Here is a 26,370-nt window from a genome sequence, read left to right on the forward strand (position 1 = left end):
CAGGTCCTGGGGAGAAAGCCAGACATCTCATCTGCCCAGCTCAGTGGGCACTGCGGTCCATCTCATGCCTGTTGGGTTCCACGGCCTCAGGTGGCTCCCCTCACAGAGGAGAATAGAGGAGGGTTTGGAAAAGGCAAAGGGTCAGAAGTGACCAGGCTTTGTTAAAAAGGTCAGAGAATCCAGAGCCAACCAGACCATCTGGTGGCTGCTAACCCAAGGCAGGAGGCCAAGGGGCCCAGCCCCTCCCTGGATGGCAGGCGTCAGTGCCCACCCCAAACAGGCCTGGGCCCGTGGCCAGGGTCAGTGGAACGTGTCTGACCTGGACCGGAAGCTGTGCCTCATGAGGCTTGAGTTCGGAGGTAAGGCCTCTGGCACTGGGGAGGGTCCCAGAGGCTCAGGCTCTGAGGGGTAAGGGGAAAGCATGGAGGGTCTCAGGTCGGGGGGGGCAGCCCCCATCTCTGCTGTCCCCACAATGGCTGGGCAGTGGACCTCAGCGAGGGTAGTATCCTGGAGGCCAGGCAGTGGTCTGGACAAACAGGGAGAGATGCATGGAGGCCTCTGAGGTGGGCAAGGAGGATCTGGGGGCCAAGCCGAGACTGTTGGGTGGCCTGGGGGACCCAGCCTGGCCTGTAGCAGGTCCATCATGTGTCGAAGCTCCTGGCTAAGCTGAGACACTTCCCGGTTGAGACGGGAGATCTGTTGAAAACACATCAGATTGTCTCCCAGGTGCCATAACAATCACCACCCTCCTAGGTACACTCCCTTCTACAGTTTACAAAGCTCTTTCGTACCCACTCTCTGCTCATGGCCACCCTGAGAAGAAGACAGGACAGGGGTTATTTTTGTCTAGATGTAAATACCCCAGCCTCTTTCCAAAAAGGATTTGGGACGACAGCTATTGCTACTACCCACCACACACACTTTGACAAGATGTAGAAAAATGTGCTCAAAGAGGCCACACAGCTGCGAAGTGACAGATGCAGGCTTACTCTCAGGTGATACATCACACGAGCTCAAGTGTCTATTCAGCGTTTTTCAAATTTCAGGGAGTACAGAATCAACTGAAAAACTTGTCAAAATGCCCATCTCTGGGCCCCACCCCAGACATTCCAGATTGGGTGAAGCCCAGGAGTCTTCATTTTAACAGGTTCTCTGGGTACTGATGGACACCCAAGTTGGGGAACCACTGGTCTAGAAGAACCGCATGCGGAAGCAGGGCTGACCTTGAATCCTGCCCAACCGGGGCTGGCTCCGCCCCCAGCCTCAGGGCCCGCCCCAGCCCAGGTGCGCCTGCCCCGTGGGATGCCTGCTGTTTATCAGAACCCAGGGAAGGCCCCCGAGCACTCCCGAGGGCTCAAGGGCTCGACCTGGCTGCTTTGTGGACGCAGCTCTGACGTCCCTGAGGGGGAGGCGGAGGCACAGCCTGGGCAAACAGGATCAGGGCTTTTTCCGACCAGGATTCAGACCTGAGGGCCCAGGTCCCCTGGGGTTGAAGGCCTGCTCAGCCGCCCTGTCCTCTGCCCCACTCGTCGGGGGAGGGGGCCGGAAAGGACTGCAGCATGTGACTTAGTGGGGGGAGGGTCCCTGCAGGAGCAAATCCCATGGCGGTGGCGGGAGGAGAGGCCCTCTTTTCCAGCTGGACCACCTGAGCCAGCTGGAAGGATGGAAGTAGCTGTGCCTGAGTGCTTACAGTGTGCCAGCGACTGGGCCAGGCATGTATGCACCCTCATCTCATCCTCACAACAGCTCTGGGAAGAACGTATTGATTTCCCCATTTTCAGATGAGGAAGTTGAAGTTCAGAGTGATTGTGGGACTCGCCCAAGGTCTCCCAGCTAGTGGGAATATCCAAATTCAGGACTCTGGCTCCAAACCCTTTGAAATGCTCCTATACTAAGCACGTCTCTGATCCCAAGGTTGGAGGGGAGGGGCCAGCCCCAACCCACCTCCTGGTTCAGCCTGCAGACCTTTTCCTTCACCTCCTCGGCCTCAGTGGCCACTTCCCGGCCGGGCATGGTCCCTGCAGACGGAGTGGGGAGAAGGGATGCTGGGTGAGTACAGGGAGCTCGAGTCTACAGCCTGGGCTGGGCCCTTCACTAGGCAGGCAGAGGGCAAGGGGAGAGGACGTTCTGGGGTCAGGATGCTGGGAAACCCAAGCTCTTCAGGATGGTTTCGAGGCCCTATCACTTCCCCAGCCCCTCCCCACCCCACCCCACGGAGAAGCATGGAGCTTCTCTTTGGTATCTGTTTTGTTTTTGTGTTTTATTTTTTAGGCCGCACCGTGTGGCATGCGGGATCTTAGTTCCCTGACCAGGGATCGAACCCGTGCCCCCTGCGCTGGGAGCGCGGAGTCTTAACCACTGGACTGCCAGGGAAGTCCCTTCTCTTCGGTATCTGAACACAACTGCTCTTCTGGTCATACCTCTATACCTTTCACCAACCGCCTTGCTCCACCCCTCAAACTCCTGCCCACCCTTTAAGACCCACCTCTAGTGTCCCCTCCTCTAGGAGGGAGGGTTAGAGGCTCCCTCCTCTCCTACCTCAGAGTCCTGTTCTTTGTCTCGGTCACGGCACTCAGCACCCTGTTCTGGAATCGTTTATCTGAGTACACAGGTGTCTCCCCCACTAGGCTGGAAGCTCGCTAAGAGCGTGGACCAGGCCTGGGTCATCTGCGTGTTCCTAGCACAGCACCTGGCAGCTGGTAAGCCCTTACTACGTGTGGGATGGATGGATGGACGGATGGCCGATGAATGGGTGACTGTGAGTTCAAGTCCAGTGCTGGCCCTTACCTGTAGGAGGGGCCTGTGAGTGAGGCCTAGGGTGCTCAGGCCTCCTGCTGAACCGGAACGTAGGGGCCTCTGCTGTGCTGCCTGAGTCCTCAATGCCATCCACTATCCTGGGACGGAGGCAGTGGTCATCAGTCCCACAGGGGGAGGGTAAGGGCCAGAGCAGAGCAGGCAGAGGGTGAAAGGGGCTGCGGTGCCAGGGAGCTGGGGAGGAGCAGCCGTCAGAGAGGAGTGGGGTTGCAAGCTGTGGTGGATCAGGAAGGGCGGGGTGGGCAGATGGGGAGGAGCACTGGTCAGAATGCTGGGGACAGAGCCCAGAGAAGGTTCTGGAAGCCAGCAGGGGTATAGGGAAGGCAGGGGAGGCTGGCATCTCACCGGGGACTGAGGTCCGGAGGTCCAAATGTTCCCAGTGGGGGAATGAGAAGCTGGGGGGGCTTCCAGGCAGCAGAGCCCCTGGGGAGGCCATGAGGGGAGGGGCTGTGGCCCCGGCCAGCCAGGGCAGGGGAAGGGGTTGGGGACAAGGAAGGAGAGGAGACAAGGGCTGAGAATGGGGGCAGCTCCTCCCCCAAAAGGCTGACCAGGGAGCCCCGGGGCCGTGCTGGGCTGAGGTTGGGCAGCAGGAGGGACCGCCGGGGCCTGGGACCACCTCCAGGCTCGGCCCCAGCCTCAGCCTCTGTGATGGATGGCTGGGTCTTGTCTGAGGAGGAGCCCAGGCTTTCCGAGCGGGGCTGCGGGCAGAGGGGGCAGCTGACGTCACAGGGCTGTGACCAACAGGAGCCCTCAGTAAGCGACAGCCTTCACTGGCGGTTGCTGCTCTCCATCCCCTCTCCCTTCACCCTGGAGCACAGCAGCCAAGGAAAGGTGCCCCCCACCCCCATCTCCTCCCATGCAACCTCCACCCCACCCAGGAAGGGTGCGTTACCTGGGAGAGGCGAGGGGATCGGGAAAAGCGGCAGAGGCCCTGCAGGAACATGGGGGGTGGGGGGGGTTCAGGCTGACTCACACCTCCCCGCTCCCCCGGTGCAGCACCTCCTAGTCCCACCCATCAGTGTCGTGGGGTTTGAGAATGTGGGGCCTTTTTGTGGAATTGAGTCAGAGATACCCCCAACTCTGACTCAGAGAAATCCTGCGTGGCAACATAAGTCTGAAAAGCAGTAAAAGACCAAGGTCTAAGGTGTAAACTACAGACTTGGCCCAGAGCCTAAACCAAAACGGGCCCAGGAAACATTTGGTGAGTGGAGAAGAGGAAGCCCCAGGGGATGAGGCCCAGTCCAGAGAGGGAGGGAATTGATGGAGGAGAAGCACACGAACTGGGGGGGTGGGTCCTTTGAGGAGTCTGGAGTGTGGCGGAAGCAGGGCCAACAGGAGATGGGTCAGTAGAGTTGGAAGTAGATGTGGTGAGAGATGGTCCATGGGGTTGGATAATGGCCAGTGGAGTAGGGTCAGTGGGCTGGAAGATGTTAAGCATGGAAGGGGCAATGGAAGGGGGTGGCTGGAGTTGAGAGGTGATGTTTTCAGGGTGGAAGGAATTCATGAGGCTCTCTCTGGGGCTGGGGGGTGGTCTACTTTGAAGGAGGCGACCTCGGAGGAAGTGGAGGCCATAGGGAGTCTACATACATTGGTGTCAGAGCCCTGGCGCAGGTTGAAGGTGAGGTCCCGGGGCAGGCCAGCCCTGAAGGCAGCCCCGTACTCAGGATAGAGCTTCAGGACTTCAGCCAGCCCGCGGCTGCTCAGTTGCTGCAGGCCACAGTAGGTCAGTGCCTTCACGTCGGCGCTGGTCTTCAGCACGCATCTTGGAGCTGTGCCTGACCCAGGCTCCTGCCCTGGCTCAGGGATATCTGCCCCAATCAGGTCTCCTTTTCCTGTGGGTGAGAGATGGGGGACAGTCAGCTGGGGCAGAGGGACCAAGAGGAGCTCCGTGGATACGAGGGACGGTCAACGTGTTTGAAGGATGGCTGAAGCGGGGTCAATCGATGGCATTGGTGGAAATAATGGAGTCGGCAGAAGGTCAGTGGAGAATGACTGGTGAAGTTGGGAGGCAGACAATTGGAGATGTCAGTAAAGCTGGAGAAATGATCGATGGAATTGGATGATCAATAAAGAATGGCCAGAAGGGTCAGTTAAAGGGTAGAGGTCAATGGAGTTGAGGGTCAATGGAAAAGGGTCAGTGGAGTTGGGAGATGGTGCAATGGGAAAGGATCAGTTGACTTGGGGGCCAGTCACTGGGGAAGGGTTGATGGGTTCAGGGATGGCCAGTGGGATTAGGGGAGAGCCCAAGGGGTGTGGTCTAAAGGGGATGGTGGTAGGGTGCCGGGACCAAGAGAGAGTACCCAGTCCCTAGATTCCTGGCCACTCCCAAGGCCTCTGGGGGAAGGTTTTGGGGTAGGTGGAGGGTGGTGGTGGGATCCTCACCCAGGATGGCCAGCACCATGTTGTCCCGGAGCACCTCCAGTGAGCCGGAGCAGACGTAGTAGTGCGCCTGCAGGGCGTCCCCGCGGCGCAACAGGTACTCGCCCGGAGCGCAGAACGAAGTCTTGATGTGCAGGGAGAGGGCCCGCAGGCAGCCCCTGCTCGCTGCTCCAAACAGCGGCAGCTGCAGGATCTCCCGATTCAGGTGCATAGCAATGTCAGCTCTCAGCTCGTCTGGGAAGTCACGCAGTAACTGCATAAGGGGCATAAGTCGTTCTGGCCATCCCCCTGAAGCTGCCACTTGAGCTCTACAGATGTGCTGAGCTGTCTCCAAGGACAGAGCTCAAGTTACCCATTTCTGACCTTCAGGAAGACTTCTGTGTGTCTCACCTCAATTTGACTTGTGTGTGGACCTCCCAACCCAAGTCCCGGGGCAGAGACTAGGTCTTCTCCTGTCTGTCCACTGCTCACGGCTACACACACTGGTCACTCACACATCCTGGTTACTCAGCCCCACGTATGCAAGGACCGTCCCTGGTGGGTCAGCCTTCAACTGGAAGTCAGGAGACTAGAAATCAGCTCTGCATAAATCCCTGTGGACTTTGACATTTCCTCTCTCTGGGCCTCAGTATCCCCATCTGTAAAACGCAGGGTTACACTAGACCTTGAATTTTACCAATGACCTCCCAGGGGCCAAACTTAATGTTCATGGTTCGGTTCCATCCTCGTCTTATGGAGCCCCTCGGCCACTCTGGCTTGCTTACCTCTCCCTCTTGTCCCCCTTTCTTCCCCAGGCTCCTCTTCCTCAGCTGTCTTCTCACTGTCCACACTCTCCCTGCATCATGGCAGCCAGCCAGGACTTCTACCTCCCTGTGAGCCCGGAGCCCTATCTCTGGGTCCAGACCTGTATTTTCAACCACCCACGGGGCAACCTCCACCTGCAGCCACCATAGGCACCACACCCTCATCATGGCCCAAGCCTGGACTCTCACTTTCACCCCTGAGTCCAATCTTCCTCCTGTAATGCCTCCATCCCACCCTTGGCCAAAACCAGAAACCGGGGAATCACTTTGAGCTCCTTTCCTGCAACCAGCGCATCACCAAGTCCCAAGGCTCCTGCTCTCAGAAATACCTCCTGGATCTGCAGGCCACTCCCCAGCCTAAAAATGTGGCAGGATGAAATCTAAATCCAAGGCCATCCATGAGCTGGGCCTGCCCACCTCCCCAGCCTGGTCTCTTCACCCCTCTGTCCCTCATCCCTCCACAGCGCTCACACACCCTTTCCTGAAGGCTCACTGAACTATTTTCAGTTCCCTGAACTCACCCTGCTCTTTTTTTTTTTTTTTTTTTTTTTTTTTTTGCGGTACGCGGGCCTCTCACCGCCGTGGCCTCTCCCGTCGCAGAGCACAGGCTCAGCGGCCATGGCTCACGGGCCCAGCCGCTCCGCGGCATGTGGGATCTTCCCGGACCGGGGCTCGAACCCGCATCCCCTGCATCGGCAGGCGGACTCTCAACCACTGCGCCACCAGGGAAGCCCCACCCTGCTCTTTTGCATCAATATTTCCAGACCTGTGTTTCTACTGCTCTTTTTGCCTGGAATGGCCTTCTGGCCCCAGGCCAATTTTCTTCTTGTGCTTCACGATGTCCCCTCTTCTGTGACACCTTCCCTGCCTCCTCTAGGCCCAGACACAATGAGGGCCCCGCTGCACCAAGTCCCTCCAGTACAGTCCCATTCACAGCGTAACTATTTGTATACCCGTCTGCCTCCCTCACCAGACTGGTGCCTTCCTGAGGGCAAGGGCTGGGGGGTAATCGTTCCCTAGCCCCCTGTGTCCAGCACAGAGACTGGCCGGAAGCAGGTGCTCGAAAATGGTGGCTGAAGGGAGCATGGCGTTAGCCATGTGTAGAGGAAAAAGGATGTGGATTCCGGCGGGTGCGTGCCCTTGTGAACAGCACCTCGTCTCCCTGCACCCCATTTGCCTCCGTCCCAAACGCTGAGAGGCAGCGACCCCTTTCCCGCTGCACCTCCCCGCGCCGGGTACCACCGGGAGCCCCGTGCACTACCTCGTTGGCGTCGATGCCGCTGTTGACTGTCCACGTGGTCTGGAAGTACTCGAGCATGCGCTGCTTGAGCGGCCGGGGCAGGCGGTGCACGCGGATGAAGTCCTTGAGGTCCTTCATGCGGCTGTGGTAGAGGGAGCGGCGCGAGTACATGCGCTGGATGATGGCCGTCACGTTCCCGAACACCACTGCGTGCATCAGCGCTGCGGCGCACAGCAGGCAGTCAGGGGCGGCCACCCCTCCGGCCTCCTCCCCGCGCCACCCCCCTTGCCCTGGATGGGTCTCTGGATTCCTGGGGGAGGGGCAGGTGAGCCAGTGGGCTCCTGCGTGCCTAGGTGCTGGGTTGGGGCGGGGAACAGAGGGTGGTCCTGAGAGGGGTCAGACTCGATGCTCCTCTCATGCCCGCCCGCCCGCCCCGTGAAGCCATGAACTTGGGCTTCCCATTCCTTTTGCAAGAGACCCTCCTGTTTGTGGCATCCCCCCAGGGCCAGCACGTAGCAGGTGCTGAGCAAACAGCTATGAATAAATGCACGAGTGTCTGGTCGTGGGTGGACACCTTGCCTTCCCTGGGCCTCAGTTTCCCCACCCGCACGCTGGGCTTAGCAGGGCCACCCCGGGGGCTTGGCAGGCCTGGCCTCACCGCCTATGAGCATTGTGCAGATGGAGAAGATCTTCTCGGCGTCAGTGTTGGCGCACACGTTGCCGAAGCCCACGCTCGTGAGGCTGCTCAGCGTGAAGTAGAGCGCAGCGATGTAGGCGCTGCGCCGCGACGGGCCACCCGCAGAGCCGTTGACATAGGGCACCTCCAGCCGCTTGCCCAGCTCGTGCAACCAGCCTAGGGGGTGGAGGGATGCAAGGAGCCCCGGCTGCGCGAGCAGCGGAGAATGGGGTTTCCTTGAGCTGCCTTCACTTGACCTTGGTCGAGTAGTTACAGAGGCGAGGGGAGGTTTGCACAAGAAAGGTGAGGAGAGCCCGAGCCCGGGCCTCCCCACGGTGAAGTGGTTACAGTTGCAGTTCAAGGCTACCAACTCCCTACAGGGCTGACTGTGTAGGGGCCCCTTCCAGTCCCTAATAGTTTATTAAGTGCTTCCTGTGTACAGGGTGCTGGGACTTGACCCAAACATGCTCCCTGCGCTGGTGGAACTTACAGTCTGGAGAGGAAAGACGTGAAATAAATCATTACAGGTGGAAAGCAGCTACTAAAAAGGAAGTATGTCTTAGGGAATCATATGGGTTAGGGAGAGCCAACCCAGTTTGGTGGGGGGCATGGTTCCTGAAGGGCTCCCTTAAGATAGAGCATCTTAGTTGAGACCACAGGGATAGAAAAGTGGCTTAGGAAGAAGGGAGGGAAGACAAAAGAGAGAGGATTCCAGAAAGGAAAACACGTTCAAGGCCCAAAGTGAGAAAGCAGTACATCCTGGGTGCTGGAGTGGGGCCAGGGTGGCAGCAGCACAGGGGGCCTGGGAGGAAGGGAAGTCAGGTAGGGGTAGAGAGGGCTGCAGGACCATGTACGGTGTGGACTGAGTGTGGACTTTATTTTGAGGGCAGTGGGGAGCCACCAAATGAGTCCTGTCAGGGGTACTTAGCCTCTGCCCAAAACACCTTCCCCACCTTCAGAGTGTTTCCCATACTGTATATGGATTGCCTGTCACTGGTCTTGCTCCCCTGCTATGCGGTGAGTCCCCCCAGGGCAGAGCCCAGGGCTTCAAATCAGTATTCCCAAGCCTGATCCGGCAAGGAGCTCATGCATGTTTATCGGATGAGTGGAGGAATGTGGGGTAGGGGTGGGGATCCTGGTGGAGGTGTCAGCTTGGGGGCCTGCGTGGACAGGGCAGGTGGATGGGGGGTCAGTGAAAGCCTGGGGTCAATGGCTCACCGATGTCCCAGAGCAGCGGGTCGTTGGCCTCCATCTCCCGGCGCCCGACGACATACCAGACGCAGGCCATCCAGTGGGCAAGGAGCGCAAAGATGGACATGAGCAGCGTGAGAACCACGGCGCTGCACTGCGAGTACCGCTCCAGCTTCTGCAGCAGCCGTAGCAGCCGCAGCAGCCGCACTGTCTTCAGCAGGTGCACCAGCGACGTCTGCGGCAGCGAGTGCGGTGGGGGAGACTGTCAGCAGGCCCCCCACGTCCCTTGCCAGCGCCTTGCCACCAGATGCCCCGGAGCTAGGGGAAGCTGCCCCAGGAAGAGTATCCCTGCTGTGCTGAGAAGGTGACCAGGAAATGCAGGGGGGAGAGGATAACACGGAAACTAATAATGGCTAACGGTAAGTATTACGTGTGTCAGGCACTGGGCTACGTATTTGTAATCCTCGTTAAAAAAGTATGCCTTCAGTCCAATTACCATCATCATTCCCAGTTTGCAGAGAAGTAACCTAAGGCTCAGAGAGGCTACTATTGACTTGCTCAAGGTCACAGACCAAGGAAATGATGGAGCTGAGACTCAAATCTGAGATGACACCAAAGTCCGTTTTGTGCTCTACTGCCTCTCAGCACCTCAGCTGGTGAAAGGGCAAGTCTGGGTCAGAGGCGGGGCAACAGACAGAAAGATCTCTGGCCCTTGCTCAAAGTCTCCAGTGTCCTAGGTACAATCGGCTGTGGACAGGGGAAGGTTTAGGGACCTCGCCCCTTGTGGGTCAGCTGCAGATGAGAGGGTCACACCGAAACGTTGAGGGAAGGAGAGCATGAATGAGGGTGCTTGGGCTGTGCGGTCTCAGCCCTTGTGGGGTTCAGTGAGGGTTGGTGGAGCTAGTGGCACCTAGTAAGGGTCCTGTAAACGTTAGCTAACGTTACCACTCTGTTTTCGTTGTGCTTTGATTAGCCTTCCAGTCTTAGATGATGAGCAGGTGGGGGCTTATCTTCTTGCTACTCTGGGTGGGGCAGCTTGGAGGCTAGGGCTGGGGGCTCTGGGGCAGCGTCTGGGGATCTCGGTATGAAGGCCCTTCACTGTCCTTTCAGGGGCCTCCAGGAGCATCCCCCATAGCCCTGGCCCTACACACCTCCTGAGTCACTGCCTGCCATTTTCTCTAATTTTAGGCAAGGGAGTTGGAGAGGAGGTGGCTTTGATTCCCCCACATGGACCCTCTCCAGGGCTTAATGCCTGCCCCCAGCTTCCAGAGCTCCTGACTCCAACCTTGAGTTCTTCAAGGCTTCCCTTTGTCACCTGCCCCTGGGCCCCGCTCCCTTGGGGCCCTCCTCTCATTCTCCTTGGACCAGAACGTCTCAGGCCTGGCTCCTTCAAGTCCACAGCTCTGCCGGTGCCTACTTAGCCTCCATCTTTGCTCTGCCTCGCTCCAGCCCCACATTGCTCCTCCTCTCCCCTCATGCCAGGCCATCCGCTCAGGTACCCTGGTTTCCCGGGAAGCAGGGTAGCATGTTGGAAAGAATACCAGACCAGGAGTCTAGAGACCTGGTTCCAGTCTCCCGCCTGCCACTGCTAGCTGTGTGACCTTCAACAAGCCACTCAACCTCTCTGAGCCTCTGCATCTGCCTCTGAGAAAGAGAGATACGAGAATCTGCCCTGAAGGGTTACTGTGAGGTTCATATGTGATGATGTGTGAAAGAACTTAGTAAACTGTAAAGTGGTCCTGAAAGTACCAGAGGAGGGGGAACTGCCTGGTGGGCACAAAACCCGGGGGGCGGGGGGTGCACTCAGGGGAGGGGTGGGGAGCCCTGCTTGGAATGGCTGCAGCCTCAGGGCAGACACACCCACATGCACGTGTGTGGGAGCGTGCACACACGTGTACACAGCCAGGAGAAGAGGCCCACAGCCCGTTGGCGGCTAGTTAAATCCGGCTGCATGTAGGTGGTTTCCCGCTATAGCTGAGGGTGGCAGGGAGAGGAGCACACAGGGAAACTGCTCCCCACCTCCCCACTCAGCAACCAAGGGGGTCTGGGGACACAGGGTGGGACTCCCTCTCCCTGGGCCAGAGAAGACCTAGTATCTGCCAGCTGGGTTCAGAGCTGACCACCTAGGGCGCCTCCAGGCAGTCCCCAGGGAGCTGGGAGGATGCAGGTCCTGGGACTCTCCGCCTCCAAATCTGCTCCGCAGCCTCTACCTCCCTGTCTTGGCTTACTGTGCTAAGATGCCCCCTCTTCTTGTCTCCTGCCAGCCAGGTCCTAGTCTGTCTAAGGTCTAGCTCTGCTCTCACCTCCTCCCACAGGAACACTTCCCAGACCACCCTAGCCTCTGCCCAACTGCCATGCTTTGGCTTCCTAGGCACTGGCCAGATTTCAGATCATTTTTGCGGGAGAATCACGTTCCAGCCTGGAACTCCAAGGTCGGCTAGCTCCGTGCCCAGCCCCCACGCAGCAATACCTTGGTCCCATCTTGCACTCCATTCAACTCTTCTGTTCCTGCTGTCCCCACCGGCTTAGCTACCGAGAGGCTGAATTCTTATCACTTTTCTCCACAGTGACCATGCCACACACAGTGCTTTGCAGACAGCTAAATGCTCATCCTTTGTTTGTTAAATAGAAATGTGAAAAGTGCCACTCATTTGGCTTCAGACCAATGCCGCCTTGGTAGCCCTACTTAGCTTTCCATTTGTCGCAGCTTCCCTCAGAGATTGTGAGCTGAGCTCCCCAAGAGCACAGACCCTCTCGGACCCTTCTCAGCTTCCAGCGCTGGGCTCTGCCCATCACAGATGCCTGACAAATATTCACAGATGCCCGAGTCTGGGACTGAGGTGGGTCCCTTAGTGGGAGACGCTGTGCTGAAGTTGGGCAGCTAGGCTGCAAGGTGGGACGGGGATCACTTACCACGGTGATGTTGAAGACGTAAAGCAGGTCAAAAGGCAGAGCAGCAATAAGGTCAACAAAGAACCAGGTGGCCAGATAGTGGAGGCCAATGGAACGAGGAGCAGAGACCACCTGGCCGGACTGGGACACGTAGGTGGTGCGGAAGTTCAGGATGATATCTGGGGTTGCAAGAGGCTGTTACTAGGGGGCCTTGGCCAAGGGCAAGAGGCTCAGAACGGAGGTGGACGCAGGAATGGGGAAGATGCATTGGGCTTCAGGCTGGTCCTTAGGGAGGAGAGGTCTAAAGGCTGAAGTCTCCAGGGGTCAGGGGTCAGGGCTCACGGACCATGAGGACTAAAAGACCCAGAAATGGGTAGGCTCTGACTGCCTGGGTCCTGCAGGCCCAGGATGGAGCGAGGCTTGGATGAGTGGGTCCCTCCAGCCGACCACCCAGGGTACGTGGGGCAGAGCGTCTAACCGAGGATGAAGAGCATCTCCACGGCGATGTCGCTGACAAGGGTGTGTCGGGAAGTGATGGGGGTGTCGTCATCATCCGAGAAGCAGACATTGTAGGGGACGGTGACCGCAACGTAGAAGGTGGCGAGGAGGATGAGGCCGTCCCAGATGGCCTTGGGCACGCTGTAGTGGAGGAGGAGGCAGCGGGACCCCCCCACGGAGGCCACCTTGTATTCGGGCACTGATGGCTTTGGCTCAAACACGTTCTAAGGGGAGAGGGGTGGCGGTTGGGGACACTTGGGGGGAAAGAGGAGCCAAGGCTCGGGGGAGGGAGAGGTAAGGAGTGGGGAAGGGGAGAGTGGGCACTGCAGGCGTGACCACGAGAGGAGGTAGAACGTGCAGGAGAGGGGGTCGGGGCTGGCACCTGACACCTCCTTCCTCTGCCAACTTACTGCTCAGGCCCCCTTTTGAATCAATCATGTTTTTTTGTGGGGGCAGGTATTTCTAAGGCTTGACCTTCACCTTGCTTGAGAAGGTGATTATGACAAATCAGGCACAAGCCCTGGCTTGAGAGGTCACTAGCTTCTCCTTCAAGTTCCTCTTGGGTTCTAGGGGTGCAGTGGAGGATGAGTATACCCCAGGGATGAGGGGAGGATGGCATGGTGCACCCCATTCGCTGTAGCCCTAACACACTGCACAGACGGTTGGAGACCCATGGCTTCATCAGGGTCCTAGGAGTGGTACACAGGGCTAGATGCCAGGTCCCCAGTGGGGGCTTTCTCCCTGGAACCACAGTGAGTGATTTCGTGCCCCCCTTGTGACATCATCAGAGCAGGGTATTGGCACTCGCAAGGAAGCAAGGGAGACGGGGATGGAAGGAGATGTGGGGGAACATGGGATAGAGCAGAGAACCATACATGAGAAATGGGCAGACCGAGGAGAAAGCCTCTGGAGGGAGATCAAACAGACAGAGAAACAGGGACACAGTAACAAGGGTGCCTCAGAAACACGGCTGGAAGATGCTGGGGTGGAGATAGGACTCACGTTGGTTTTCATGCCTCCCTGGCCCCGGCGGCCAAAGTGGCCAGTCAGTCGGTGTAGGACAGTATGGCTCTGCGTCCTGGTGGATCGAAGTCTCGAGCTGGCTCCCCTCCTGCCAAGGGAGTTTTCTGTTGGGAAGAAGGGTACGGAGATAAGTGGGGGCACATCCCATGAGGCTGAGGAGGGAGAGGTCTTCTGTGACTTTGGGCAAGGACTTCTGATCATTCATGCCTTCTCCCCAGACTTGCAGTTACCATGATTACTGTCGCTGTGGCCGCCTGGGGGGCCAAGTCCTGGGCCTCCACTCTGAGTGATGTCCTTGAAGGAAAAGAGGAAAAGTACAACCTCCCCCATCTCATTCTTGATGGGCATCACGTCCAGGAGGCACCAAAAGGCTGAGCCTGTAGGTGTGGAGAGATGGAGGAAGAGGGTGAGCAGCCCATGGCATCTCTTTCTCTCTCATCCCCCTTGGCTCCCGGGCATAGTCAAAGGGCTTGGCCAAGGTTTAGTGCTGGAAAGAAGCCCAGAGATTATGTCCGCTATCTCCTTCACCTTCCTGATGGGAGAACCACGGCCCAGAGAGGGTCAGGGATGCACTCATTGTCACACAGTCAGCTTGTGGCAGTGTGGGGGACCAGCACCCAGGCTTCCACTGTGCCAAGTGGTCTGGGTAGGACTGCAGGGCAGGCCAGGCCCCCTCACCATCCTTTCGGTAGAAGCAGATTTCAGCCCGGTGCTCCTGATGGCCCTCCAGGGCCTTGTGCAGCCTCTGCAGGGCTGGCTCACTGGTCTCTGGACCGTAGAGGAAACGGCAGTTGCAGGTTTTCTGCATGACCTCAGTGCGGCCGTAGCCTGTGAGCTCACAGAAGCCGTCGGAGCAGTAGACAATGGGAAAGCCCCTTGGGCCCTGTGTGTTGGCCAGCAGGAAGTTGCTGTCTGTGGGCAGAAGAGGTCAAGGTCAGGTCAAGGCCAGGAGGAGAGCTCAGCTTCCAGGTGGGCCATACCTCCCCCAAGCTGTGGTCAGAGATCCCAGAGCCAGAAGCTTCCCAGGCTCCCATGTGATTCCTGGATCCCCTTTGGGATATTCTGAAATGAGAGTAAGAAGAGATAGAGCCAAAGGACAAGGACTTAAGGGTGCGAGAATTGGGAGAGGGACTACTAGGGGGTTGGAAAAGGAACCCCGAGAGGTCATGACCTCCTGCCTTCAAGCTGGTGAGCTGTTACTGTAGGAGGCAGCACAGCATGGTAAGGGCATGGGCTCCAGCACCCACCTCTGCCACTTACTGACTGTGTAACCTTGGGCATGTTAATGAACTCTTCTGTGCCTCAGCTTCCTTATCTGAAAAGTGGGGGATAATATATCTTCCTCGCACGGTTGGTGTGAGAGTTACATGAGTTACCTGGGAAGAACAAATCCTGGCACATAGTAAGTGTTACCCTGAGAAGGTGAAATGATGCCCCACATTCACCCAGCTTTCAAAGCACATCCATAGCCACTATCCTATCATCCTTTTAGAGAGTGAACAGGGCAGAGATTCTGGGGATATCATGCCCATTTTATTGATAGGAGACGCAAAGGCAGAGATTATCCAAACTCACAAATCTCCTTTGTTGGGGGAGGAAGACAGTGATGAGTAGCATCCTTATTCCCTGCCTTTCAGGAAAGGTCCTCTTTTTAGCATCCCTTAGCTAATTTCAGAGGGTCTGTCTCAGTGCTCAAAGTCTGACAGGCTTGAGCAATGAAGGTGTGGCTCCAGCAACCCCGGCAACAGAACCTGAGCTGGCTCCCTCCAGCTCCAATGGGCGGGAGGCCTCAGGGGGGCTCTGTGGGCCATCTAGGGACAGTCTCAGCTGAGGGAAGGGATCTGAGACACAACCAGTCCTGGAGCGCTAGGAGGGCTGAGTGTCTGGGGGTGGAGCGGCTGATGGGGATACTGCAGGTGCCTGGGAGGAGCTGGGCCCTGGGCAAGCAGCCTCCTTCTTCCATCCCAGGCCCGTTGCCTGGGTGATGGGCGCTATGGAAACAAGGGAGGTGTGTGTGGGGGCGGGGTGGGGAGGCGGGTAGGGCCCCGGCGGCTCGGTTTCCGCCCTCAGGTACCGCTCCCCCCACCTGCCAGATCCCAGCCAGGGTGTCCCAAGGTGGGCAAGGGGAGATCTCTCAGTACCAAAGTAGGAAAAGGGAACGGCGGGAGAAGAGGCGGGTAAGGAGGATTGTGGCTGTCCAAGGTGCTGAACCTGGAACCCAAGCTGGGATGGGGGTGTAGGCAGTTCCCTGTGTCACACAGACCACCCCCCTCTTCCTGCCTCACCTCCCTCAGACACAGAAGCTCTACGGCTCGGGGGCGCGTGACCTCAATCCAAGCTAGGTCCTGCCGAAGTCTGATCTTTTTTCTCTCTCTCTTTTTTCTTCTGAGGGAAGTGGATGCTGGAGTCTTCTGGGAGTAGACCCCAGAGCGTCTGCCCATTTCGTCCCACCTCCGCGTCTTGGATACCCCCTCACACGCCTCCAGCAGAGCTCAGCCCGAGAGTGGGCGGCTCCCAAGGACTCTTCTCCGCTTTGCCGCACAAAGAGCCTTTCCTGCTTCCAGGCACACAACCCCAACCTTGGCCCCCCACACACTCTCGGTCCTCGCCCGCCTCCCCTCCCAGGGCGCTCCCAGTCCTGTTCCTTTACCGCGGCTTGGCTCTGGGAGTTCCTAGACCCTCAACTCCACTCTCTCTCCTCCCCTCGGGTCTCTCTCACCATATCCAGGAGACCCGCGCCAGCGCCGAAGGAGACTTGACCCCTAGCTCGAACCCCCAGCCTCAGCCTCCGGCCCACTCACGCGTGCGGTCGAAGCGGGTGGCGATGGTGTCCAGGAAGGTGTTCTGCGGGGCCAGTAACCCCTTCATGACCGGCATGGCCTCGGGGCGCGGGCTCGAGGCGCGGCGCCGGGGGGCGTTCAGCGCGGCCGGGCCGGAGGGGGCGCGCTGCCGGCGAGGCCGGGGCGCCCCATGCGCCCGCCTGCCTCCTCCCCTCCCTCTCGGCGCCGCCGCCGCCTCTCTGCTCCGAATCCAGCAGCTCTCCGCTTGTCTCGGCGCCGCCTCGGTTCCCCCCACCTCCCGACGGGCCAGGTTCTTTCCCCCGGGCTCGGCCCGCGCCCGCCACGTGGCCCCGCACGGGGAGGGGCCACCAGAGGCACCCTCACCCCTCTCTGCTGCTCTCCTCCGGGTGGGGAGCGGCCCACGCGTGTCTCTCCCGCAGAGAATTCGGGACACGCCCACCCGGAGCTGAGGCTCCAAGAGGTGGGGCAGGGCTTGAATGACAGACACGCCCACCTTCCAGGGTGGCCACGCCCCCACGCGTGTTTCCCTGGCTGCTCCTTGTGTCTCCGCCCCTCGGGTTTCCCCGCGCACCGCCCACCCTGGGAATCTTGTCTGGTTCACAGCGCCGCCTGCTGGAGTTGGGGTATTTCGCAGCACCCCCAGCTCCCTGAGCTCCAGCGTGAGCCAGCAAGTGTTAAAGAGGCTAGTTTTGCCGATGGAGGATCGATGGGAAGGCAGGAAACTCAAATTCTAGAATGCACTACTTAACCCTCACCTGTGCCTCAGTCTGCGTAGGGCACCCTGGCGAACTCTGCCCCTAAGCTCAGCAGTGTGGATGAAAAGAGCTTTGGAGTCCACCGGGTAGAAATCCCAGCTCTGCCATTTACTTACTGTGTGACTTAGCCTCTCACTTTCAGCTGCAGAATGCAGCTAATAATTTTTACCTCGTATGGTTGTGAGAATGTAATAGCATAATGCATATCTCTGGCACACAATGTGTTGGAGAGCAATTGTCTCCCTATTCTCCCTCTTCCTATCATCCTGATTCAACCCTCCTTCTCTCTGCTACCATTCAGGTGGAAGAGAGGCTGGAAGCAAGTTTGGGGCTGAGAAAGATAGTTTCAAGCTGGGCAGTCAGTTTGTAAATCTCCAAAGGTGCGCTGGTGGATTTTGTTCTTCTCCAAAACGAAATAAGTGCAGCAGCAAGAAGGACCCAGGTGAGACCAAACACAGGACTTTTTCACTGTGGAAGCAGAAAATTACTCGGGGCAGCTGAGTGGTGGCTTAGGGTGGCTGCTTGCCAGAACAAGACAGCCAAAGCCAGTGACAAAGGGAAGATGGGCTGGGGAGAGGGCAGGCCAGTGTTCCTCACCCTGAGTCTGAGCTGGGCATTATCTGGGATGTTATATTGCTTAAAAGTGCCACATCTCGGGCTTCCCTGGTGGCGCAGTGGTTGAGAGTCCGCCTGCCGATAAAAAAAAAAAAAAAAAAAAAAAGCCACATCTCTACTTTTGGGTGTTAGTTTCTTAGGGCTGCTGTAACAAAGTACCATAAGCTGGGTGGCTTAAACAACAGAAATTTTTGGCTCAGTTCTGAAGGCTAGAAGTCCAAGATCAAGATGACTGCAGGGTTGGTTCCTTTTTAAGGCCGTGGGGGAATATTTGCCCCATGCTTGTTTTCTAGCTTCCGGTGGGTTGTTGGCATTTTTTGGCTTGTAGATGCATCACTCCACCTCTGCCTTCATGTTCACATGGATTCTTCTTGTGTGCATTTGTGTCCAAATTCCCCCTTTATATAAGGACACATCATATTGGATTAGAGGCCCACCCTACTCCAGTTATGACCACATTTTAACTAATTACGTCCACAAAGACTCTATTTCCAAATAAGGTTACCTTCTGAAGTGCTGGGGGTTAGGACTTCAACATGTAAATGGAGTGTGTGTGTGTGGGCACACAATTCAACCTGTACCAGGTGTGTTCGGTTAATTGCAGGAAAATCTTGCCGCATCCCCACTTAAGAACTTCTCCTGACTCTCAGCTAGCTACAGAATAAAGTGAAAAGCCTGACGACTTGTGAGGGTCTTCACAATCTGGGCTGCACAAACCTAACCGCCTCCCCTTCAGCGCCTCACTGCTCCCCCAGACTCTCTACCCCACGCTGCAGCTCTCTGGAAGATTTATGTTGAACCTCATATTCCCTGCCTTTTCGGCAGGCGCAGCTCCCTCCTTCCCAGCCGGATTCCGCTCCTCTGCTTGCTTTTTCTCTCCTCTGCGTCTCTCCGGAAAGGCCCTGCGATGCAGAATGACTGGTAGAGCACCGAGGGACATGTCTGTCCCCATCCTCCCCTCCAAGCACGCACATATGCGGTTCTCTCCGCACCCCAGGGCCTTGCACAGTTCCTTGCTCTGGGAGCTCCCCGCCCGAGAGTGTTTCGGGTTCAAAGACGCCCAAGCTGAGGTTCCCCGAGCCTCCAGGTTTTCTGGCTCTTTATAGTTAGAAAGACTCTCACGCCCCCTGGAGGGCGGGACGCGACCACACAGGGACAGAGAGCAGCCACACTAACGGAGGGAGACTCGTTTTTATTGCCCTTTTTCTGCGGGCTGACACCGGGCGGGCTGACAGAGGGGAGAGGGCAGGGCCAGGACAGGGCCTGAGCAAGGGCTCAGACCCCGGACTGTCCCCCGGGCGCAACAGACGAGATGGCCTCGGCGGGACACCGGCGCCCGGGGCAGGGGCGCGGCGCTGACTCTGCGCCTGCGCGGCGGCCCATGGTCAGGATGCCGGCCGCGTGGTTGCCATTGGCCTGCAGGAGGCGCTGCAACCGGCCCTGGAGGCCCGGGGGCCCGGGCCGCCGCTTGCCCAGCGTGAGGATGCCGGCCGCGTGATTGCCCGCGCCGTGCAGTAGCTCGTAGAGGCGGCAGGAGCACGTCTTCTGACGGCAGCAGTCGGGCAGAGGCTGCGCGGCCGCCCCGGGCGACAGCAGTGCAGGCGGCAGCAACAGCAGCAGGAGCAGCAGCGTCACGGTGGCCCCGGAGACCTGGGGAGGCGGAGACCGGGCGCTGAGGGTCGCCCGCATCCAACCCCTAGCCCGGGCCCTGCACAGCTGGCTTCATGCCCCCTCCTGGCCTGTGCTCCTCCCTCGCTGTCACTTAGCTTTCCTGTCTCTGCGCAGAGCTGTCTGAAGGGCTCTGCTGGAGAAGGGCTCGTGTCTGGCTCCTTTACCTACCCATCCTTGAAGACCTAGCAGAGCATCTCCTCCAGGAAGCCCTTTGAGACCCCCTGGACAGAATGAATCCCTGTCTCCTCTGGGTACCCGTAGTCCCTTGTACCCCCATTAGAGCGCTGACCACTCCACCTGAAAACAGACATGTCTGAATCTGCCCCAGAAGTTTGTGGAAACTTAGCTCAGGGAAACAGAGGCCCTATTTATCCGTTCCTCCCCCCTCACAGTGGGCAAACACGTGCAAATCAAGGACTGGCAGGATCCAAGCTGTTGTCTTGTCGGCCTGCTCCCTTGCAGGGGAAACAGCTCAGTCGAACAGCTCAGTCGCTTTGGACCAGTTTCCTACCTTCTCAGGGGGCACAACATCCTCACTTGTAAACTGGGTATTAAATAATTCCTACCGTGCAGGGCTTCTGGGAGGATGAAATGAGAAGACAGGTGCAAACAGCACCTAATACGTAGTAAAGGCTCAATAAACATGAACTCTTAGGAGAACACGGCACAATCCAATGTTAGCCAAGGCAGATACTCGGCCAAGGGTCCACCCCGCCCGCTGCCTCAGAACCCACATGGGAAAAGGCCAAGAGCTAGACACCTTCAACCTTTCTTCCAGCTCCCTGAGCAGGCACTCTCATTGCCCCTGGCCTAATGAGTCACCCCTCCGTCCCTGGGTCTTTACCTTTGCAGAGGGAGGATTCATGGTGTCTGGAGCTCAGAGTGGCGTAGCCGGGAAAGGTGTCGTCTGCAGTGGTCCAAATAGCCAGGAGCTTTGAGGCTGTCAACTGCAACCCGCTACCAGGGTCCCGGGGTTTATAGTGCTCTGGGGTGGCGGGGGAGAGATGGGCACTTGCGTCCACTCTGGGGCCAGACAAAGGCAAATCTAAGATTAGCCTCCTGCAGGAGGGCCGTCTCCAGGCTGGGCCCAAGGAATGGCCGCTAAGGCACTCAGAGACTGGAGGTGGACCATTGTGCCCCTGGTCACCTCCCCGCCCCCGTCTGTCTGCCTGCTCCCTGGAGATGGGGCCGTCTCCGGGCACTAATGAGGCCCACTTGCAGCTAGGAATCTGGGAGCACAAAAGAGGCCTTGCCTAGGATGCTGGTGTGGGACAGTGTGTCAGGGGAGCTGCTAATTAGGGGCAGGAAAGGAGGCAGTCGTGAGACCCACTCTCCACAGGATGTGTGTGGGGGGAAAGGGCAGCCAGGCAACAGGCCTCTCCCCCCGTCCTCCGGTCACTGCTCCTGGGGCCTTCAGGCTCCAGGGGCCTTCTTCCTCCATGGAAAAGCTTTCTTAGCTGGCTCTCCCTCCCCTCCATCTCTCTTCTTCCCTCAGTCCCTTTCACCAACCTCCAAGATGGAGAAACTTGAAAGCCAGCCCTGAGCAGTGGGAGGAAAGCAGCAAAACCTGGTGAGGTCCTTCAACATCCCCAGCTTCCTTCCTACCTGGCTGGGCTGCCTGGACGGGAGGGATGGAGTCCCATCCCACCATCAGCAGGGAGAGAGTCACCGTGGGGTGAAGGACACATGCCATCTCTAGGCTGGAGTCTTATCCAGGGCACTGTCTACTAAGCACCAGTTCCATGCCAGGCCCTGCTCTGGGCACTGGAGTGACAGTGTCCATAGGATATAGCCCAGTTTTCAAGGAGCTCCAAAGTCCAGGTGGGGAGGCAACCCGGTAAAAGGCTAGCTCAGTGGAGAAAGGCCTCTGAAAAAGCCTTGCTTGAAAAGTGGGATTCATCAAGTAAGGTCAGGGGAGAAGGCATTCTGAGGAAGGGACAAAGACCTAGACATGACAGTGCTTATTTCACGCGGGAAGTAAGGTGCGGTCCACAGATCACTTCTCTTACGAGAGAGAGGTGACTGGACAGGTAAGTGAGGCCAGAGTGGGTCAAAGGGTCTTGTTGGCTAAGCTGACTGGTCTTGATCTCACGGGCGCTGAGGCGCTGTGGGAGGATTTTAGCAGGAAGGAGTTGGGGGCTGGTGTGGGGACCGGGTGGGAGGGGGCAGGGGCCTGGATGTGGGGCGTAGAATCTAGAAGTGGTGATTCAGAGGCAGAATCTGAGGCTTGGCAACTGACTGGGATCAGGTGCCGAGTTACTTAGGAGGAGCTGCGGGGCTTTGGGCAAACCTCACGACCCCACGAAGCCTCAGTTTCCCCACTGGTAAGATGGACGGTTAACCCAGATGGTCTCTGGAGCTGCTTCCTGCTCTGATTCTTTATGATTTACAGTACAGGGCCTGCCCATGGAAGTGATTTGCGGGTGTTGGGCCAGGAAAGGGATCCGTGCTAAGCCAGGGCGAGGGGAGTTGGGGAGCAGCCCCTCCGCATTTAGGTAAAGCTTGGAATGGGGAGAGGTAGGACGAGGGGCTCTGTGTCTTCTGGGTGGACGTAGGCTGTGGTAGGGGTCCCCGAGGGCTCTGCGGGCCCACACACACTCAGGGCCTGCCCCAGCCCGGAGCAGGAGTGTGGGGAAAGCCCCGGTGTCCAGAGCTGAAGCTGGGAGGGGAGCCCAGGCTGCAGAAGCACCAGAGCGAATGGGACCACTGGTTTCCCCAAAAGCAGACCCCAAGCCAAGATTCTGGGTGCAAGAGGTTTATTTGGGCGGTGATCCAAGAAAGCACATAAGGGAGTAGGGACGGGAGGGACAGAAGGAAAACCAAGAGGAACTTTGTTAATGAGAGGGTTACTGCTGTGGGCAACTGGTGGTGACCCTCTGAGGGAGACAATCCGGAATACACTTCAGAGTTGTCCCACTGAGGGACGATGAAGCTGAGGTCTGTGATCACCAGCTCCTGTTCCTTGCTGACTGAGGGTCACTCCTGAGAGCATTAACTCCCAACACTTCCAGCCTGCCTGGGGCACGGGCTGAGAGACACAGGCACTGTCAGCGTGGACTGGAACCCCAGGGTCTTCCAGGGTGGGCCGGGGGGCTCCAGATGGGGCGCTGCTGGTGTCTGCTGTATCCCTGAAGTCAACTCCTCAGAACTGACAGATTAGGTCGGGCCTCCCTAAGGCCCAGCAGCTCTGACAGGCGACCGTCAGCTGACACTCGAAGACGCTGGCCGAGGGCTCCCCATCCAGAGGGGCCCCCGAGGAAAGAGCGAGGCAGCCCGTGAGGGTGAACAGGGCAGTGGGCAGGCCTCAGCTCAGGACACCACCCTCCTCTGCAGGTACTGGGCCAGGTACCTGTGCTTGAGGACCCGGGGCACCTCAGGAGGGAAGGGGGCTGAGGGGCAGGCAGCGAGGGCTGCCCGCAGTTCTCTGAAGGCCCCCCACCCCACCAGGTGGACTCGGGCAGGGCCCACGCTGCCCCGGAACCGCAGGGACTTGTAGCGAGCAGAGGCTTCCTGAAGGCAGTGGTCAAGCTGGAAACAGAACGGCCTGCGTGAGGCTGGTGTGGGGCTGGGTGGCGTGTGGTGAGGCTGCGTCCAGGGAATGCGTGGGTAGGAGTTTCGTGTGTATACGTGTGTGTCTGCGGGACTCACCCCTCCCCTCCCAGAGCCCCAGGGAGGTTCTCCTCCCTGCACCCCTCCTCCCCCTCCCTCCCCTGTGCCCACAGCACCTGGGGGCGTGCAGAGTGAAAGGGACACGCAGTCATATCCTGTCCCTGTCTCGTGTACCTTGTCTCGATTCTCCTCCGACAAGTTCCTTAGCCCCTTCAGTGCCACAAACACCTCATAGTGGGGAGCAGAACCCTCGGAGGAATCTGCAGACAAACCCCCCCATCGTGGACACATGCTTTTGTGAACGGGGCAGCATCCAAAGCCGAAGGCTACTGCCCCCACCTGTTCTTCCCCACTCCGAGGTTCACAGCGGGGAGAAAAGGAGTTTCTTGGCAGGGAGTGGGGTAAATGGAGAGAAAATGGATAGAGGCAGCAGGAGGGATGGGAGTTAGATATGGGGAAGGACTTTTGTTAGGAGCAGCAAAGCAGGCTGACTCTTTTCTCTTTCCTAGAGATCTCCCAGCAGGATGGGTATGGGTTGGGGGACAGTCACGCCAAGGACGGGAGGCAGGAGTCAGTGGAGAAGCTTACCCAGAATGCTGCTCTCCACACAGCCATGGTCCAACAGCCTGGCCCCTGGCCACTGCCCCACCGCCCGGCCCAAGGCCTCAGAGAACACGTCCTCACCAGTGTCTTCGCCTCGAACACTCAGGGTCTGGCCCAGCCTGGGGAGGAGGAAGCAGGAGGAAGAGGAACGCAGGGCACAAGGATGATCTCTCAGCCACCCAGGGGGTCACTTACCTGCAGACGAACCTGACGACCGGACACTGATTGTAGGCACCAACCACCTGGACCACGTCACCCAGGCGGCACCTGATCGAGTAGAAGGGGGGGTGAGCTCAGGCCCAACGGCCCATTAGCTCATGCCCCAGGCTCTCAGCAGGGTTCCAGAGGGCCCGAGGTGGCCTGGGGGTGGGCAGCCAGGTGGTCACCTGGTGAGGCGGGTGTGGTCAGTCAGCACCAGTTCGTACTCCTTGCCCTTCTGGGCTTCGGCCAGCAGGACGGTGGGCGCAGCCTCTTCCCGGGTTCCTTCCTTGAGTGGGAGCAGCTCAATAAAGGGGCCTCCAGGGGGCAGAAGGTACAGGCCATGGGGCTGCTCTGGCCACAGACTCAGGCCCACCACCCCTGTGGGGAGCAAGCGGCGTCTTCATCTGGCGGTACCATTGCTTTCTGCTGGGCAATAGCCCCTCACCCTGGATCCCAGTCCCCAGTCCTCTGAGCATCAATCCCACTGCTGCCCTCCCACCCCACCCTGCCTGGCTCCCCCAGGCTCAGCCCTCTGCCTCTAAGGTCTTCATTGGGAAGGGGCGGTGGTTCTGGGGGTGATGGACCTGGGGTTAAATGCTGGTGTGGCGTAAATTTGTGTGTCTCTTAACCTCTATGAGCCTCAGTTTTTTCATCTGTAAAATGGAGCTGCTGGTGTTAGATGAGATGATTATATAGGGCTTGCTACTTGGCAGCTAGCTGTGTGACCTCTGCCCCCTGCCCTCACCTCACTACCCTTGAGTCTTGCTGACCTCCAGAGGCAGCATAAGCAGGTGAGAAGAAGGCTAGCCCTTGGCACCACAAGGCCCCCAGGGCAGCCACAGCCTCAGCCTGGCCTCCTGCATCCAGAGTCACCACCACCTGAAGCTTTGGCCAGAGCCGAAGGGCCAGTCCTCGGGGTCCCTGCTCCAGGGCCTCCCGCAGCTCAGCTGCCCGTCTGGGAAGAGATGCTCCTGGGTTCCCAGCAGCTAATGCCTCAGCCAGCTCTTCGCCATCGGCCTCCAGGCCCAAGAAGACGTCTAGGAGCTCGACCGCCGTCCCAGCTTCCAGAGCCCGCAGCCCCGGGGACCTCAGTGCCTCCAACAGCAGGGCCCTAGGGTCCTTGGCTCCAGCAGGGCCCAACTGGCCCAGGGCATTCCAAGGCCAAGGGAGGGGGTAGGGCCAAGGGGAGGAAGGGGTCACACGGGCCGTGCCTTCCGGAGCCAGCACTTCTGGGCAGGTCTTGTTTAGGGCTGCCAGACCCAGCAAGGTGGCCTGGAGGGAGACAAGAGACAGTGTTGTTGGTCCTGGGCCTGAGCCAGACCCTGAGGCCCCAGGTTTTTTGTTTGTTTGTTTGTTTTCCATTCTGATGGGAGGGTTTGGCTGCAGTTAGGGGTCTCTGGTGGAGTTGGGCTCCAGCCTTCCCAGTTTACCTGCAGAGAGACCTCGCCACGGTACTGGTTTGAGGTAGGGGGCAAGAGCTGCCCTCCACTTTCTTCCTCCTGGAGCTGGCTGGCCTTGGTCAGAGGGAGATGATTCCGGAAGATGCCTATATCTGTAGCCCCAAAGACATCATAATATCCTCATGAAGCCACAGAGTTTCCCAAGAGTTTCAGGTAAGACTGGTGAGGCCCTTGAGGAAGGAACCCAGAATAGGCCTGGGGGAAGAGGGGCTGTCAGGGCTCAGGATGGGGGAATTCATCTTGAACAATCTCAGGCCTGGGTAGGGTCTCTGGGTCAGGTCCCTCTGTGTTGGCAGTAGAAGGGGGAAGGGAGGTCTTCAGGTCCTGGAATCTGACTGTCCTATGGGGTTTCTTTCTCTTTGGGCCACCTCCCCAGACCCTGGGAAACACACCTGTGCTCCCCCTGAGGGGACAGCGGGGACTCTGGGCTCCCTGCAGACACCGCCTCAGGGCCCGCTGCTGGCTCTGGCCCGCGTGCAGCGTGCTCTGCGCTAGGCTCTTCCGCTGCCAGGCGGCTGCCCAGCACAGGGCCCCCCATGCCACACGGTGCTGGAGACGGACCAGCCAGGACAGCCTGGCATCCTGGGACGGCCGCCGCCGCCAGAGCACAGCCAGCGGCAGCAGCAGGAGGAACAGCAGGACGAACAGCAGCATCTCCAAGCAGCTCCTGGCAGGAGGGAGGCCTCCAAGTACTGGCACTGGGGGGAGGGGGGAGGGGGGAGGGGGGCAACCCATTTCCTCCCCCCCACCTCCCGCGCACAGGAACACCAAGTTAAACCTGTCAGGCAGGTGATGCGGGGGAGAGAACATCCAGGCTCTGGGGTCACACTGACCTGAGTTTGGATCCTGGCTCTGCCCCTCGTTAGCTGTCTGGCCCTGGGTAACTCAGCCAGCTGCTCTGAGCTCCGTTCCCTTCCCCAATCTGTAAAATGGGAATAATAATACCCCTCAGAAAGTGCAGGAAAGGCATGGCACCGTGCCTGGCACACAGCAGGTACTTAACGGATGGCATGTCTGGCCCACTACCGAGAGGCTCTGCTTTGTCCAGGATCCACCCTGTCCCAGCATCCTGTCGTCCCCCCCCCGAAGCCCCCATGCACCTGTCACAGCCCACTTGTGCCTCTGCCTGGCACCCAGGG

General features: G+C 58.6%; 3 protein-coding genes across 4 annotated transcripts; all 3 read right to left on the bottom strand.

Annotated features, from left to right (window-relative positions):
• Window positions 1-300: 300 nt before the first annotated feature.
• Window positions 301-16,393, bottom strand: KCNH4 (potassium voltage-gated channel subfamily H member 4). The gene is made up of 16 exons (XM_007129047.1): window positions 16,318-16,393; window positions 14,195-14,428; window positions 13,747-13,893; window positions 13,496-13,620; window positions 12,474-12,717; window positions 12,017-12,174; window positions 9,131-9,338; window positions 7,895-8,089; window positions 7,258-7,457; window positions 5,197-5,446; window positions 4,402-4,646; window positions 3,707-3,745; window positions 3,160-3,512; window positions 2,788-2,894; window positions 1,945-2,018; window positions 301-696 (listed from the first exon to the last, which is right to left on the bottom strand). Exons 1-16 carry the CDS (start codon window positions 16,391-16,393, stop codon window positions 301-303), a joined length of 3,051 nt encoding a protein of 1,016 aa, XP_007129109.1.
• A 2,468-nt stretch (window positions 16,394-18,861) lies between these two features.
• Window positions 18,862-20,308, bottom strand: HCRT (hypocretin neuropeptide precursor). Its single transcript, XM_024130538.1, has 2 exons — window positions 20,203-20,308; window positions 18,862-19,337 (listed from the first exon to the last, which is right to left on the bottom strand). The coding sequence occupies exons 1-2, from the start codon at window positions 20,221-20,223 to the stop codon at window positions 18,963-18,965; spliced, it is 396 nt and encodes a 131-aa protein (XP_023986306.1). The 5' UTR covers window positions 20,224-20,308; the 3' UTR covers window positions 18,862-18,962.
• Window positions 20,309-22,104: 1,796 nt separating this feature from the next.
• Window positions 22,105-26,370, bottom strand: GHDC (GH3 domain containing). 2 transcript variants are annotated; one of them, XM_007129045.3, is made up of 10 exons: window positions 26,332-26,370; window positions 26,065-26,153; window positions 25,624-25,898; window positions 25,202-25,323; window positions 24,542-25,043; window positions 23,957-24,149; window positions 23,766-23,837; window positions 23,556-23,689; window positions 23,142-23,227; window positions 22,105-22,886 (listed from the first exon to the last, which is right to left on the bottom strand). In XM_007129045.3, exons 3-10 carry the CDS (start codon window positions 25,883-25,885, stop codon window positions 22,668-22,670), a joined length of 1,590 nt encoding a protein of 529 aa, XP_007129107.2. In that variant the 5' UTR covers window positions 25,886-25,898; window positions 26,065-26,153; window positions 26,332-26,370; the 3' UTR covers window positions 22,105-22,667. The 2 variants fall into 2 exon arrangements, with proteins under 2 accessions (XP_007129107.2, XP_007129108.1); XM_007129046.4 differs by lacking the exon at window positions 23,142-23,227 and having other exon boundaries at window positions 22,798-22,886.

The sequence above is a fragment of the Physeter macrocephalus genome, unplaced genomic scaffold (assembly GCF_002837175.3).
Source record: "Physeter macrocephalus isolate SW-GA unplaced genomic scaffold, ASM283717v5 random_209, whole genome shotgun sequence".
Lineage (NCBI taxonomy): Eukaryota > Metazoa > Chordata > Mammalia > Artiodactyla > Physeteridae > Physeter > Physeter macrocephalus.